The sequence below is a fragment of the Oncorhynchus mykiss genome, chromosome 4 (assembly GCF_057628025.1).
Source record: "Oncorhynchus mykiss isolate SJ-2025 chromosome 4, ASM5762802v1, whole genome shotgun sequence".
NCBI classification, from domain to species: Eukaryota; Metazoa; Chordata; class Actinopteri; order Salmoniformes; family Salmonidae; genus Oncorhynchus; species Oncorhynchus mykiss.
Genome location: NC_143025.1, coordinates 82,896,471 through 82,913,662, shown reverse-complemented (window position 1 = coordinate 82,913,662; position 17,192 = coordinate 82,896,471). Strand labels below are relative to the sequence as shown.

Sequence of the window (17,192 nt, the reverse complement as noted above, 5' to 3'; positions counted from 1 at the left end):
TCTCCCAAAGAGATTGAGTTCATTTTTGTTGGACAGTATTTGTTTAATGCTCTTCATTTGATTAGTTATTCATTAGAGCGGGCCAGAGGTGAGAATGCAATACCAGGGGAAGGCCCTAACTGACTGAGCTGCCAGATGGGCCAACTACAGCTGACCACCCAGCCAGGGAGACCAGGGGCACTGAGGGGACGTTGTGGGGGTCGGCTTATACAGATGCTCCCTGAGACACAGAGCTCTCTATCTCATCCCATTACCTGTGACTATGATCCACTAGGGAGGCTAGCTGGGAACTATCCCCACAAGGATAGTAAAACAAGAAAAATTCTCCCTCGTGGGGACATTTCCCAGATCCCTATGAGGACAACGGCTATTTTAAGCTTAGGGGTTAGGTTTAGGGTTCGGGTTACAATTAGGGTAAGGGTTAGGGTAAGGGTAAGGGGTTATAGGTTTAGGAGCTAGGTTTAGGGTTCGGGTTACAATTAGGGTAAGGGTTAGGGTAAGGGTAAGGGGTTATAGGTTTAGGAGCTAGGTTTAGGATTTGGCCACTGGTTCATATATTTCATTTAGATTCTTAATTTTGGAGCAGGCAAAAGTAATCCCCTTTATATATCTTCCCAAAAGAGCCATTTATTATCCCTGAAAGGCATCCTTTGCCATGTCACACCAAAGAGGCCTTTGAGTAGGTGAACCGAGCATTAGCTGATGAGGTTAATTAAGCAGACAGTAGAGGAGCTATCCATTGTGTCACCTCCACTTCCAACAGCCATTATTAATATTCATCTTTTCTATGGAGATTACTTGGCAGGAGAGAGAGAGAGAGAGAGAGAGAGAGAGAGAAAGAGAGAGAGACCAGCTTTGTGAATCAAGAAGCTCTGGTGTTATTAAAATGAGGGAGACAGAGAGACAGGGCTCTGTAAGGGAGAGGGAGAGAGTGTTTTCTTTTCTCCTAGTTAGCTGAATAAGCTCATCTTTAGCCCAGGCTAGCTGTTATGAAAACCCTCCCTGACACTTTTCATAAATGAGATCAGTGTTGCCTGAGAAACCCATGCAGCCATGCGGTAAGAACTAAAATGGCACTGCAGAAGAAAAAGGTAACACATCACGGGAACGTGGCCTTACAGGGTGTGATGGTGTGTGTGTGCATTTGTCTGTCTGTCTGTGGAAGGATGCTTCATTTAACAAGCCTAGTGACCCACAGCTCTCTACTCCCTCCCCTTTACCCTGTGCCCTGTCATTTAGACCTCTTTCCCGCCCCAAATCACTGACATTTCCCCTAAACACTTAAACCGTCTCCATCAACTTGGTAATTCACTCTCTAAGTGCACACTCAGTTGCAGACTCTGCAGCCCTCTCTTCATGAAGGGTATGGGAGATTTCAGTCTGAAAGCTACTTAAAGCCTTTTCACTAAACCGCTAGCAGAAGAATGCTAATACAGAGCCCGTCTCCCCATGTCTTGAAGATTAAATAAAGTATCTCTGCTGATCCAGCTTCTGCGGCTTCTCCAGACAAAGACTCACACCCGGATCGAGGCATTTACACTGGATCTCTGTGTCTGCAACGTGACAGAGATGTGATTTTCATATGCATACAGGCAGAACCCTCTCAATTCAATATCTTCATCTGACTAGGACCATGATGCACACCATCCTAACATGCATTTACAATCCAATATATTAATCTCACTAGAAACATGCAGTGTGTAGTCAGAACGTACAGCACAAGTGCAGACAGACAGGCAGTATCCACATAGTCTTGTTCATTGTCAATGTAAATGGGAGAGCAGGTGTGGGTGAATATATCAATATCAGCCTCACTTTTTTTCTGAAGACTTTTATTTAGATATGAGATGTACCGGCCTGCAAAACCAATTATAGAACTGCAAATACCCACATCTGGATGTGATGTGGAGGCTTGATATTTATCTGGGTTGGAAACATGTTACCTCCAGCTGAGAGTCTTAATGAGAGAGATACTTGTGAAACATTGGAAGAAACTGGTAAGAAAATCATATCCATGGAGATATGCATCATCGTATCTTTTTCAAGAAGCATAGGTAGAGCTCTTAGACTATAGCCCAGCAAACATTGCCTATCACCCAAACAGTCAGCACCCCAACAAGAACATCATAACGGCAACAACAGATTTTCCACTGAGGAAATTATGATTTGACAATAACAATGAACAATACAAGAATGATAAGAAACAAGTTAGCTACTTCAGTACAAACATCATTCTATGTGGTGAGTTATACAATGGACGAAGATCTGGGTTCCTTTTAAGTATCCGATGCCAAGCGCATAATCTCCCTTTACCATCGGTCCTATTAGCCAACGTACAATCAATGGAAAATAAAATAGACCAACTACGATCACGTATATTCTACCATGGGACATTAAAAACTGTAAGATCTTATGTTTCACTGAGTCATGGCTGAACGACGTCATGAATAACATACAGCTGGCGGGTTTGACGCTGCATCGGCAGGATGAAGCAGTAGCCTCTAGTATGACGAGGGGTGACGGTCTATGTATATTTGTAAACAACAGCTGGTGCACAAAATCTAAGGAAGTCTCGCGGTTTTGCTCGCCTGAGCGGAACTCTCATGATAAGCTGTAAGACAACACTATTTACCAAGAGAGTTTTCATCTATATTCTTTGAAGTTGTCTATCTACCACCATAAACCGATTCTGGCACTAAGACGGCACTCAATGCCAGAACAACAACCTCTCCCTCAACGTGATCAAGACAAAGGAGATGATTGTGGACTACAGGAAAAGGAGGACCAAGCACACCTCCATTCTCATTGACGAGGCTGTAGTGGAGCAGGTTGAGAGATTCAAGTTCCTTGGTGTCCACATCACCAACACACTATTATGGTCCAAACACATTAAGACAGTTGTGAAGAGGGCACGACAAAACCTATTCCCACTCAGGAGACTGAAAAGATTTCGCATGGGTCCTCAGATCCTAAAAAGGTTCTACAGCTGCACCATCAAGAGCATCTTGACTGGTTGCGTCACTGCTACATCTACAAGACCCTGCTAGGTAAAGCCCCGTCTTATCTCAGCTCACTGGTCACCATAGCAGCACCCACCCGTTGCACGCTCTCCAGCAGGTATATCTCACTGGTCACCCCCAAAGCCAATTCCTCCTTTGGCCGCCTCTCCTTCCAGTTCTCTGCTGCCAATGACTGGAACGAACTACAAAAATCACTGAAACTGGAGACACTTATCTCTCTCACTAGCTTTAAGTACCAGCTGTCAGAGCAGCTCACAGATCACTGCACCTGTACATAGCCAATCTGTAAATAGCCCAAACAACTACCTCATCCCCTACTGTATTTATTTATTTATTTATTTTGCTCCTTTGCATCCCAGTATTTCTACTTTGCACATTCATCTACTGCACATCTACCATTCCAGTGTTTAATTGCTATTTTGTATTTACTTCACCACCATGGCCTATTTATTGCTTTACCTCCCTTATCTCACCTCATTTGCTCACATCGTATATAGACTTGTTTTTCTACTGTATTGTTGACTGTATGTTTGTTTTACTCCATGTGTAACTCTGTGTTGTTGTATGTGTCGAACTGCTTTGCTTTATCTTGGCCAGGTCGCAGTTGTAAATGAGAACTTGTTCTCAACTTGCCTACCTGGTTAAAAAAAGGTGAAATATTTTTTTTTTTTTATAAAACTGCCTGGTATGGCAACTGCTCGGCCTCCGACTGCAACACACTACAGAGGGTAGTGCGTACGGCCCAGGGGCCAAGCTTCCTGCAATCCAGGACCTCTATGTTAGGCGGTGTCAGAGGAAGGCCCTGAAAATTGTCAAAGACTCCAACCTCCCTAGTCATAGATCGTTCTCTCTGCTACCGCACAGCAAGTGGTAGCGGAGCTCCAAGGCTAGCTCCAAAAGGCCTAGACTTAAGAATCCTGAAAGCCATAAGACTCTTGAACAGCTAATCAAAGGGCTACCAAGAACCCTCTTTTACTCTGCTGCTACTCTGTTTATTATCTATGCATAGTCACTTTACCTCTACCTACATGTACATATTACCTAAATTACATTGACTAACCGGTGCCCCCGCACATTGACTTTGTACCGGTACCCCCTGTATATAGCCTCCACATTGACTCTGTACCGGTACCCCCTGTATATAGCCTCACTTGTTATTTTCCTGCTGATGTTGAATTATTTGTTGCTTTTATTTTCTATTTTCTATTTTTTACTTAACACTTATTTTTCTTCACTTTTTAAAGCATTGTTGGTTAAGGGCTTGTAAGTAATAACTTCACTGTTAAGGTCTACCTACACCTGTTGTATTCAGTGCATGTGACTTGACTTGATTTGATTTTATAACATAAGAGTAATCATGCTGTCGTGCTCGCTGTGCTACCAACATTCTACCATGAGTTCCATTTCTTCCCTAAGGCAACTTATTAGCCCATATTGTTAGCATATTATCTGTGATAATGTTCTGATTCACCTGCCAGTGGGTGAGCATGTTAAAAGCTATCCCTGTGTTGATGTCTTCCCAGCTTCCCATGAGTATCCTGATTACAACCACTGTGTGCTGGTCAAATTATAATCCCACCCTCCCTGCAGTGCCACACATAGCTTGTCAATCTCTGCGGTTTTCCTAACTGCCTGACTTCAAATCAATCCATCTTCCCTAGGATCCGTATTGGATTCGTCCTTGAATCGTGATTTTGGCTGAGTGATTTAAGCCTTCCCCCTGGCATCCATGGACTCCATAGCATTGGGCCCATGTTATCCTGTGATTGAATTATCCTATTTTCAATGTACTGTGACTACTGTGGCTGGCTGGGTCAATGCACAGATGACTCTAAGGTCAAGCCTCCTCTCTTATCCATCCTTCCTTAGGTTCGCCGCTGCTCTTTTCACCGGGCCAATGATTAGCCACCTCCATTTACTGGAGTACAAAAGCCTCAGATGCTTTGTGTTGACAAAGGTTTTTGGAATTCTGCCACAAGTCGATATGAATACAAATGTGGTCAAATGATGCAAAAAATACACTGCTTTATAGCATATGCTACTTTATATGGAAATCCTTGTAAGATAATATATGAGAGAGAGAGAGAATTAATAGCTTTGGCTCATGGGGATAAGGATTTGATGGGTATATAAGGTTATAGAGGTGTACGTGTGTGTTTGTAGGCTATATGTGTGTGTGACTGACATTAACAAAGCAGACAGGAATATTAATGAAGGACGTCATAGACATGGGGGGGCAGTTGTGTTCCACATGACTGCATACCTATTTGTCTCTAATGAGTGGTCACAGACAGGGGCATAGGTATGTCCTCTCTAATTTGATCTCTGAGGAATGCTCATTTATTTTAGGCCAGTCTCCCCTCTGTCTATTGCTTCATTATTATATACCTCTACCAACTGATCTAGAGTCAGTTCTGTACGGTGTCTCTAAGTGCCTGCTGTCCAATGCTCTGGGCTTGAGTTATTATCCAGCATTCCCTGATTACATTGAATATATTATGATTAAAGTATATTATCTCCACCTGAGTGAAACATCCATCGTTGGAATTGACCCGTGTCACATGACTTCCCCGTTAGAGAGCACTACGGTTTCCTCAGAGGGACACTTCATAAATGACAGAAGCCACTAAATAAATAGCCAACCTTTTGCATGATGAATGGCTCTATCATAAATGCAGTATAGTGTTTCAGACAAATTGTCCATGGTAAATCTAAATGAGTTGATGTCCCAGAGGAGCTCCATTTATGACTGTCTTATGGCTAGCTGTTAGTAGATAAGTTATTTAATTTATATTGTTTTGTCTTTGAAATGATTAATTCTGAGCCACCGATTTGCTGTAAAGATTCCCTCCCACACAGCCCTCACACAAAGACAGATGCACGCACACAAATACACACACACCCATCCACCCACAGACAACTGATCAAACCTAGTTCAAATCCATGTGCATTTGATGACAGCTTTTGAGTCTGATCAAAGTGCAGTCTAATCGATACACATCAAGATGCCCTGTGGCGGCTGTCAATAACAGGCCACAAAACCCTACCGCTGTAGCCTGTCAACAACAGGCCCCAAAACCCTACTGCTGTAACCTGTCAACAACAGGCCCCAAAACCCTACTGCTGTAACCTGTCAACAACAGGCCCCAAAACCCTACTGCTGTAGCCTGTAAACAACAGGCCCCAGAACCATACTTCTGTAACCTGTCAATAACAGGCCCCAAAACCCTACTGCTGTAACCTGTCAACAACAGGCCCCAAAACCCTACTGCTATAACCTGTCAATAACAGGCCACAAAACCCTACTGCTGTAACCTGTCAACAACAGGCCCCAAAACCCTACTGCTGTAACCTGTCAACAACAGGCCCCAAAACAATACTGCTGTAACCTGTCAACAACAGGCCCCAAAACCCTACTGCTGTAACCTGTCAACAACAGGCCTCAAAACCCTACACTGTAACCTGTCAATAACAGGCCCCACAACCCTACTGATGTGTCAACAACAGGCCCCAAAACTCTACTGATGTGTCAACAACAGGCCCCAAAACCCTACTGCTGTAGCCTGTAAACAACAGGCCCCAAAACCCTACTGCAGTAAACTGTCCACAACAGGCCCCAAAACCCTACTGCTGTAGCCTGTAAACAACAGGCCCTAAAACCCTACTGCTGTAGCCTGTCAACAACAGGCCCCAAAACCCTGCTGCTGTAACCTGTCAACAACAGGCCCCAAAACCCTGCTGCTGTAGCCTGTAAACAACAGGCCCTAAAACCCTACTGCAGTAACCTGTCCACAACAGGCCCCAAAACCCTACTGCTGTAGCCTGTAAACAACAGGCCTCAAAACCCTACTGCTGTAACCTGTCAACAACAGGCCTCAAAACCCTACTGCTGTAACCTGTCAACAACAGGCCTCAAAACCCTACTGCTGTAACCTGTCAACAACAGGCCTCAAAACCCTGCTGCTGTAGCCTGTAAACAACAGGCCCTAAAACCCTACTGCAGTAACCTGTCCACAACATGCCCCAAAACCCTACTGCTGTAGCCTGTAAACAACAGGCCTCAAAACCCTACTGCTGTAACCTGTCAACAACAGGCCTCAAAACCCTACTGCTGTAACCTGTCAACAACAGGCCTCAAAACCCTACAGGGGTAACCTGTCAACAACAGGCCCCAAAACCCTAATGCTGTAGCCTGTCAATAACAGGCCCCACAACCCTACTGCTGTAGCCTGTCAATAACAGGCCCCAAAACCCTACTGCTGTAGCCTGTCAACAACAGGCCCCAAAACCCTAATGCTGTAACCTGTCAACAACAGGCCCCAAAACCCTACTGCTGTAACCTGTCAACAACAGGCCCCAAAACCCTACTGCTGTAGCCTGTCAATAACAGGCCCCACAACACTACTGCTGTAGCCTGTCAATAACAGGCCCCAAAACCCTACTGCTGTAGCCTGTCAATAACAGGCCCCAAAACCCTACTGCTGTAACCTGTCAACAACAGGCCCCAAAACACTACTGCTGTAGCTGTAATCAACAGGCCCCAAAACCCTACTGCTGTAACCTGTCAACAACAGGCCCCAAAACCCTACTGCTGTAGCCTGTCAACAACAGGCCCCAAAACCCTACTGCTGTAGCCTGTAAACAACAGGCCCCAAATCCCTACTGCTGTAACCTGTCAACAACAGGCCCCAAAACCCTACTGCTGTAGCCTGTCATCAACAAGCCCCAAAACCCTACTGCTGTAATCTGTCAACAACAGGCCCCAAAACCCTGCTGCTGTAACCTGTCAACAACAGGCCCCAAAACCCTACTGCTCTAACCTGTCAACAACAGGCCTCAAAACCCTACACTGTAACCTGTCAATAACAGGCCCCACAACTCTACTGATGTGTCAACAACAGGCTCCAAAACTCTACTGATGTGTCAACAACAGGCCCCAAAACCCTACTGCTGTAGCCTGTCAGCAACAGGCCCTAAAACCCTACTGCTGTAGCCTGTCAACAACAGGCCCCAAAACCCTGCTGATGTAACCTGTCAACAACAGGCCCCAAAACCCTGCTGCTGTAGCCTGTAAACAACAGGCCCTAAAACCCTACTGCAGTAACCTGTCCACAACAGGCCCCAAAACCCTACTGCTGTAGCCTGTAAACAACAGGCCTCAAAACCCTACTGCTGTAACCTGTCAACAACAGGCCTCAAAACCCTACTGCTGTAACCTGTCAACAACAGGCCTCAAAACCCTACTGCTGTAACCTGTCAACAACAGGCCCCAAAACCCTACTGCTGTAACCTGTCAACAACAGGCCCCAAAACCCTACTGCTGTAGCCTGTAAACAACAGGCCCTGAAACCCTACTGCTGTAGCCTGTCAACAACAGGCCCCAAAACCCTGCTGCTGTAACCTGTCAACAACAGGCCCCAAAACCCTGCTGCTGTAGCCTGTAAACAACAGGCCCTAAAACCCTACTGCAGTAACCTGTCCACAACAGGCCCCAAAACCCTACTGCTGTAGCCTGTAAACAACAGGCCTCAAAACCCTACTGCTGTAACCTGTCAACAACAGGCCTCAAAACCCTACTGCTGTAACCTGTCAACAACAGGCCTCTAAACCCTACTGCTGTAACCTGTCAACAACAGGCCTCAAAACCCTACTGCTGTAACCTGTCAACAACAAGCCTCAAAACCTGCTGCTGTAGCCTGTAAACAACAGGCCCTAAAACCCTACTGCAGTAACCTGTCCACAACATGCCCCAAAACCATACTGCTGTAGCCTGTAAACAACAGGCCTCAAAACCCTACTGCTGTAACCTGTCAACAACAGGCCTCAAAACCCTACTGCTGTAACCTGTCAACAACAGGCCTCAAAACCCTACTGCTGTAACCTGTCAACAACAGGCCTCAAAACCCTACTGCTGTAACCTGTCAACAACAGGCCTCAAAACCCTACTGCTGTAACCTGTCAATAACAGGCCCCACAACACTACTGCTGTAGCCTGTCAATAACAGGCCCCAAAACCCTACTGCTGTAGCCTGTCAATAACAGGCCCCAAAACCCTACTGCTGTAACCTGTCAACAACAGGCCCCAAAACACTACTGCTGTAGCTGTAAACAACAGGCCCCAAAACCCTACTGCTGTAACCTGTCAACAACAGGCCCCAAAACCCTACTGCTGTAGCCTGTAAACAACAGGCCCTAAAACCCTACTGCTGTAGCCTGTCAACAACAGGCCCCAAAACCCTGCTGCTGTAACCTGTCAACAACAGGCCCCAAAACCCTGCTGCTGTAGCCTGTAAACAACAGGCCCTAAAACCCTACTGCAGTGACCTGTCCACAACAGGCCCCAAAACCCTACTGCTGTAGCCTGTAAACAACAGGCCTCAAAACCCTACTGCTGTAACCTGTCAACAACAGGCCTCAAAACCCTACTGCTGTAACCTGTCAACAACAGGCCTCTAAACCCTACTGCTGTAACCTGTCAACAACAGGCCTCAAAACCCTACTGCTGTAACCTGTCAACAACAGGCCTCAAAACCCTGCTGCTGTAGCCTGTATACAACAGGCCCTAAAACCCTACTGCAGTAACCTGTCCACAACATGCCCCCAAACCCTACTGCTGTAGCCTGTAAACAACAGGCCTCAAAACCCTACTGCTGTAACCTGTCAACAACAGGCCTCAAAACCCTACTGCTGTAACCTGTCAACAACAGGCCTCAAAACCCTACTGCTGTAACCTGTCAACAACAGGCCTCAAAACCCTACTGCTGTAACCTGTCAACAACAGGCCTCAAAACCCTACTGCTGTAACCTGTCAATAACAGGCCCCACAACACTACTGCTGTAGCCTGTCAATAACAGGCCCCAAAACCCTACTGCTGTAGCCTGTCAATAACAGGCCCAAAAACCCTACTGCTGTAACCTGTCAACAACAGGCCCCAAAACACTACTGCTGTAGCTGTAAACAACAGGCCCCAAAACCCTCCTGCTGTAACCTGTCAACAACAGGCCCCAAAACCCTACTGCTGTAGCCTGTCAACAACAGGCCCCAAAACCCTACTGCTGTAGCCTGTAAACAACAGGCCCCAAAACCCTGCTGCTGTATCCTGTCAACAACAGGCCCCAAAACTCTACTGCTGTAGCCTGTAAACAACAGGCCCCAAAACCCTACTGCTGTAACCTGTCAACAACAGGCCCCAAAACCCTACTGCGGTAACCTGTCAATAACAGGCCCCAAAACCCTACTGCTGTAACCTGTCAACAACAAGCCCCAAAACTCTACTGCTGTAACCTGTCAACAACAGGCCCCAAAACCCTACTGCTGTAGCCTGTAAACAACAGGCCCTAAAACCCTACTGCTGTAGCCTGTCCACAACAGGCCCCAAAACCCTACTGCTGTAGCCTGTCAACAAAAGGCCCCAAAACCCTACTGCTGTAGCCTGTCAACAACAGGCCCCAAAACCCTACTGCTGTAACCAGTCAACAACAGGCCCCAAAACCCTACTGCTGTAACCTGTCAACAACAGGCCCCAAAACCCTACTGCTGTAGCCTGTCAACAACAGGCCCCAAAACCCTACTGCTGTAGCCTGTAAACAACAGGCCCCAAAACCCTACTGCTGTAACCTGTCAACAACAGGCCCCAAAACCCTACTGCTGTAACCTGTCAACAACAGGCCCCAAAACCCTACTTCTGTAGCCTGTCATCAACAAGCCCCAAAACCCTACTGCTGTAACCTGTCAACAACAGGCCCCAAAACCCTACTGCTGTAACCTGTCAACAACAGGCCCCAAAACCCTACTGCTGTTGCCTGTCAACAACAAGCCCCAAAACTATACTGATGTGTCAACAACAGGCCAAAAAACCCTACTGCTTTAGCCCGTAAACCACAGGCCCCAAATCCCTACTGCTGTAGCCTGTCAATAAAAGGCCCCAAAACCCTTCTGCTGTAGCCTGTCAACAACAAGCCCCAAAACTATACTGATGTGTTAACAACAAGCCCCAAACTCTACTGATGTGGCCTGTAAACAACAGGCCCCAAAACCCTACTGCTGTAACCTGTCAACAACAGGCCCCAAAACCCTACTGCTGTAACCTGTCAACAACAGGCCCCAAAACCCTACTTCTGTAACCTGTCAATAACTGGCCCCAAAACCCTACTGCTGTAACCTGTCAACAACAGGCCCCAAAACCCTACTGCTATAACCTGTCAATAACAGGCCCCAAAACACTACTGCTGTAGCCTGTCAACAACAGGCCTCAAAACCCTACTGCTGTAACCTGTCAACAACAGGCCTCAAAACCCTACTGCTGTAACCTGTCAACAACAGGCCTCAAAACCCTACTGCTGTAACCTGTCATCAACAGGCCTCAAAATCCTACTGATGTGTCAACAACAGGCCCCAAAACCCTACTGATGTGTCAACAACAGGCCCCAAAATCCTACTGCTGTAGCCTGTAAACAACAGGCCCCAAAACCCTACTGCAGTGACCTGTTCACAACAGGCCCCAAAACCCTACTGCTGTAGCCTGTAAACAACAGGCCCCAAAACCCTACTGCTGTAGCCTGTCAACAACAGGCCCCAAAACCCTACTGCTGTTACCTGTCAACAACAGGCCCCAAAACCCTACTGCTGTAGCCTGTCAACAACAGGCCCCAAAACCCTACTGCTGTAGCCTGTAAACAGCAGGCCCCAAAACCCTACTGCTGTAACCTGTCAACAACAAGCCCCAAAACTATACTGATGTGTCAACAACAGGCCAAAAAACCCTACTGCTGTAGCCCGTAAACCACAGGCCCCAAAACCCTACTGCTGTAGCCTGTCAATAAAAGGCCCCAAACCCTTCTGCTGTAGCCTGTCAACAACAAGCCCCAAAACTATACTGATGTGTTAATAACAAGCCCCAAAACTCTACTGCTGTAGCCTGTAAACAACAGGCCCCAAAACCCTACTGCTGTAACCTGTCAACAACAGGCCCCAAAACCCTACTGCGGTAACCTGTCAATAACAGGCCCCAAAACCCTACTGCTGTAACCTGTCAACAACAGGCCCCAAAACCCTACTGCTGTAACCTGTCAACAACAGGCCCCAAAACCCTACTTCTGTAACCTGTCAATAACAGGCCCCAAAACCCTACTGCTGTAGCCTGTCAACAACAGGCCCCAAAACCCTACTGCTGTAGCCTGTCAACAACAGGCCCCAAAACCCTACTGCTGTAGCCTGTAAACAGCAGGCCCCAAAACCCTACTGCTGTAACCTGTCAACAACAAGCCCCAAAACTATACTGATGTGTCAACAACAGGCCAAAAAACCCTACTGCTGTAGCCCGTAAACCACAGGCCCCAAAACCCTACTGCTGTAGCCTGTCAATAAAAGGCCCCAAACCCTTCTGCTGTAGCCTGTCAACAACAAGCCCCAAAACTATACTGATGTGTTAATAACAAGCCCCAAAACTCTACTGCTGTAGCCTGTAAACAACAGGCCCCAAAACCCTACTGCTGTAACCTGTCAACAACAGGCCCCAAAACCCTACTGCGGTAACCTGTCAATAACAGGCCCCAAAACCCTACTGCTGTAACCTGTCAACAACAGGCCCCAAAACCCTACTGCTGTAACCTGTCAACAACAGGCCCCAAAACCCTACTTCTGTAACCTGTCAATAACAGGCCCCAAAACCCTACTGCTGTAGCCTGTCAACAACAGGCCCCAAAACCCTACTGCTGTAGCCTGTCAACAACAGGCCCCAAAACCCTACTGCTGTAGCCTGTAAACAGCAGGCCCCAAAACCCTACTGCTGTAACCTGTCAACAACAAGCCCCAAAACTATACTGATGTGTCAACAACAGGCCAAAAAACCCTACTGCTGTAGCCCGTAAACCACAGGCCCCAAAACCCTACTGCTGTAGCCTGTCAATAAAAGGCCCCAAACCCTTCTGCTGTAGCCTGTCAACAACAAGCCCCAAAACTATACTGATGTGTTAATAACAAGCCCCAAAACTCTACTGCTGTAGCCTGTAAACAACAGGCCCCAAAACCCTACTGCTGTAACCTGTCAACAACAGGCCCCAAAACCCTACTGCGGTAACCTGTCAATAACAGGCCCCAAAACCCTACTGCTGTAACCTGTCAACAACAGGCCCCAAAACCCTACTGCTGTAACCTGTCAACAACAGGCCCCAAAACCCTACTTCTGTAACCTGTCAATAACAGGCCCCAAAACCCTACTGCTGTAGCCTGTCAACAACAGGCCCCAAAACCCTACTGCTGTAGCCTGTAAACAACAGGCCCCAAAACCCTACTGCTGTAACCTGTCAACAACAGGCCCCAAAACCCTACTGCTGTAGCCTGTCAACAACAGGCCCCAAAACCCTACTGCTGTAGCCTGTAAACAACAGGCCCCAAAACCCTACTGCTGTAACCTGTCAACAACAGGCCCCAAAAACCTACTGCTGTAACCTGTCAACAACAGGCCCCAAAACCCTACTGCTGTTGCCTGTCAACAACAAGCCCCAAAACTATACTGATGTGTCAACAACAGGCCAAAAAACCCTACTGCTTTAGCCCGTAAACCACAGGCCCCAAATCCCTACTGCTGTAGCCTGTCAATAAAAGGCCCCAAAACCCTTCTGCTGTAGCCTGTCAACAACAAGCCCCAAAACTATACTGATGTGTTAACAACAAGCCCCAAACTCTACTGATGTAGCCTGTAAACAACAGGCCCCAAAACCCTACTGCTGTAACCTGTCAACAACAGGCCCCAAAACACTACTGCTGTAGCCTGTCAATAACAGGCCCCAAAACCCTACTGCTGTAACCTGTCAACAACAGGCCCCAAAACCCTACTGCTGTAGCCTGTAAACAACAGGCCCTTAAACCCTACTGCTGTAGCTTGTAAACAACAGGCCCCAAAACCCTGCTGCTGTAACCTGTCATTAACAGGCCCCAAAACCCTGCTGCTGTAACCTGTCAATAACAGGCCTCAAAACCCTACTGCTGTAACCTGTCAACAACAGGCCCCAAAACCCTACTGGTGTGTCAACAACAGGCCCCAAAACCCTATTGCAGTAACCTGTCCACAACAGGCCCCAAAACCCTACTGCTGTAGCCTGTAAACAACAGGCCCTAAAACCCTACTGCTGTAGCCTGTCAACAACAGGCCCCAAAACCCTGCTGCTGTAACCTGTCAACAACAGGCCCCAAAACCCTGCTGCTGTAACCTGTCAACAACAGGCCCCAAAACCCTACTGCTGTAACCTGTCAATAACAGGCCTCAAAACCCTACTGCTGTAACCTGTCAACAACAGGCCCCAAAACCCTACTGCTGTAGCCTGTCAACAACAGGCCCCAAAACCCTACTGCTGTAACCTGTCAATAACAGGCCCCAAAACCCCACCGCTCTAGAGATCCTCACAGATAGTTTACATGAGATTATGATTGTCTGCCACAATCACAAAGGAGAAGTAGACTGCGTACTATGGAAGAACTAATCATGTCTTTCTTTCTTTATCTCTCTCTCTATTGTTCTCTTCTCTCTCTCTCTCTCTCTCTCTCTCTCTGTAGATTCCTTTGTGTGACTCTACCATGGACCACATCCTCTGTTGCCTGCTGGTCCTGGGAACCGCAGTGTTGATGGCCCACGCATGCCCAAAGTACTGTGTGTGCCAGAACCTGTCCGAGTCCCTGGGGACCTTGTGTCCCTCCAAAGGCTTGCTCTTCGTCCCACTGGACATCGACCGGCGCACTGTGGAGCTCCGGCTGGGCGGAAACTACATCCTCCGCATCACCCAGCAGGACTTTGCCAACATGACTGACCTGGTGGACCTGACGCTCAGCCGCAACACCATCAGTTACATCCAGCCCTTCTCCTTCAGCGACCTGGAGACCCTGCGCTCCTTACACCTGGACAACAACCGTCTCATAGAGCTGGGTCCCGATGATCTCCGGGGCCTGGTCAACCTGCAGCACCTCATCCTTAACAACAACCAGCTGGGACGCATCTCGGACCGGGCCTTGGAAGACCTGGCACCCTCCCTAGAGGATCTGGATCTGTCCTACAACAACCTGAGGAGCCTGCCCTGGGACTCAGTCAAGCTGATGGTCTCTCTCCACCAGTTGAGTCTTGACCATAACCTCCTGGACTTCATCCCTGAGGGGACCTTTACTGATCTAGAGAGACTGGCTCGCCTGGATCTCACCTCCAACCGACTGAAGAAGCTGCCCCCAGACCCCATCTTCGCCAGGGCCCAGGATTCAGTGATGATGACCACTCCCTATGCCCCCCAGCTGTCCCTTGGCATCGGGGGGAACCCCCTGCATTGTAACTGTGAGGTGCTTTGGCTGCGGCGGCTGGAGAGGGACGATGATCAGGAGACATGCGCTTCCCCTTCCAACCTGAAGGGGCGCTACTTCTGGTATGTGAGGGAGGAGGAGTTTGTGTGCGAGCCACCCCTCATCACTCAGCACACCCACAGGATGCTGGTGCTGGAGGGCCAGATGGCCAGCCTGAGGTGCGAGGCCATTGGAGACCCCACCCCCACCATCCACTGGATGGCCCCTGACGACCGTGTCCTTGGCAACTCGTCCCGAACCGTCGTCAATGGCAACGGCACCCTGGAGATTCTCATCACCACCTCCAAGGACTACGGTACCTTCACCTGCATTGCAGCCAACGTGGCCGGGGAGTCCACCGCCTCAGTGGATCTGTCAATCATCCAGCTGCCCCACCTCAGCAACGGCACCGGTCAGGCCTCACAGCCCAAGTCCCGCCTCTCGGACATCACCGGCACCACCAGGATAAGCAAGGGGGTTCCAAAGACCCCCCCGGAGAAAGTGGTCACTGTGTCAGAGGTGACAGCCATTTCAGCCTTGGTTAAGTGGACCGTCAGCAAGACAGCGCCCAAGGTAAAGATGTACCAGCTCCAGTACAACTGTTCCGACGATGAAGTCCTCATCTACAGGTAACAAACCTTCATTTTCAGAGAAGTAGGAACACCGATAGCTTTGATCTATGAGGGAACAAAAGATGGAGGAGACGCTCAATACACATGTTGTTTTAAGACAACAGTCGACTTGTTTTGTTTACCTAAAGATAATGTCTCTCAGCTTTCACAAAAGATGAATGATGAAGATGAATTGTGCCAAACAGTAAATCATGCTGTTTACACTAAACAAAATACACAGTATCAATAACACTGCCATGTGTACAGAACCAGCAGCTTTCATACCCAGTTTTCCATAACAATATAGCCTACAATGGTGTTGTTAATCCTAAGTGATCCATCCATCATCCATTGTTTCTGTCTGTCCGTTGAATTGTTCGACAGCGAAACAACTCACTTCACTTTCTACTGCCTTTTTCATCATCTGATGTTTCGGTCGCTAAGCATCAGCTCCATTATGCTAAGTAGGCCATAAATAAGGGAATTTCATCCCTAAGCTTAATGGATGGATATTCTGTCAATCCACTACAGCAGCTATTTGATGAGGCTGAAAGTGTATTACAGGAAGCTGATATATAGTATATTAGCACATCTCCAAACGACTGTGAAACCAGTTGGAAAGGAAATCCAATTATTTCATGCCATTTAAATTAGTTACTCTGTTAAAACCTAGAGAAAGGCAGATCAGTTCAGCCATAGAATTCGAGAGTTGCACTGTAACACTTTAGTGACATATAGGTCTATATCTTATCAGACAGTATTTATTTCTGCTTATCATTACCACTACATTTGGCTATGATTACTTTCTAGTTTATTATATACACTTTTTTTCAAAGGGATTGGAATGTAAATTGTTAACTCTAACTTGTGCTATACCTGCCATGAAAAGAATGATATGTAGTCCTATAGTCATTGTAGAGCTTTGTTATCGCATACAGTATGACTCTCCATTAGAACAACCAGTCCTTTTTCCTCTTCAAAACAAATCTGTAGAAAAGTTTTTTCTCTTTTCTCTGACAAATAAGAATCGCTGGGCGATAAAAGACGCAGGGCTCGGAGAACAATATAATAGTATATTTATTTACCCTATGGTTAGGGCAAGATAGAATATATACCCAGAATACGTTAATCATATTATCTCCATCCATCAGGATTGTATAAGCAGCAATAGAAGCTAAAGAAAGTGCTATACGTGGACATAGTAATGGAAGTTATGTGTCAGACACAGACTTTCAGTAA

General features: G+C 47.3%; 1 protein-coding gene across 1 annotated transcript in view; it reads left to right on the top strand.

Annotated features, from left to right (window-relative positions):
* The window catches only part of LOC110522529 (leucine-rich repeat and fibronectin type-III domain-containing protein 2-like), a 193,968-nt gene that overhangs the window by 163,167 nt on the left and 13,609 nt on the right, over positions 1 to 17,192 (top strand). Inside the window, exon 3 of the mRNA XM_021600975.3 lies at positions 14,575 to 15,971. Coding sequence (XP_021456650.1) covers positions 14,596 to 15,971 — 1,376 coding nt within the window. The 5' untranslated portion in view covers positions 14,575 to 14,595. The remainder of the gene's footprint in view (positions 1 to 14,574; positions 15,972 to 17,192) is intronic.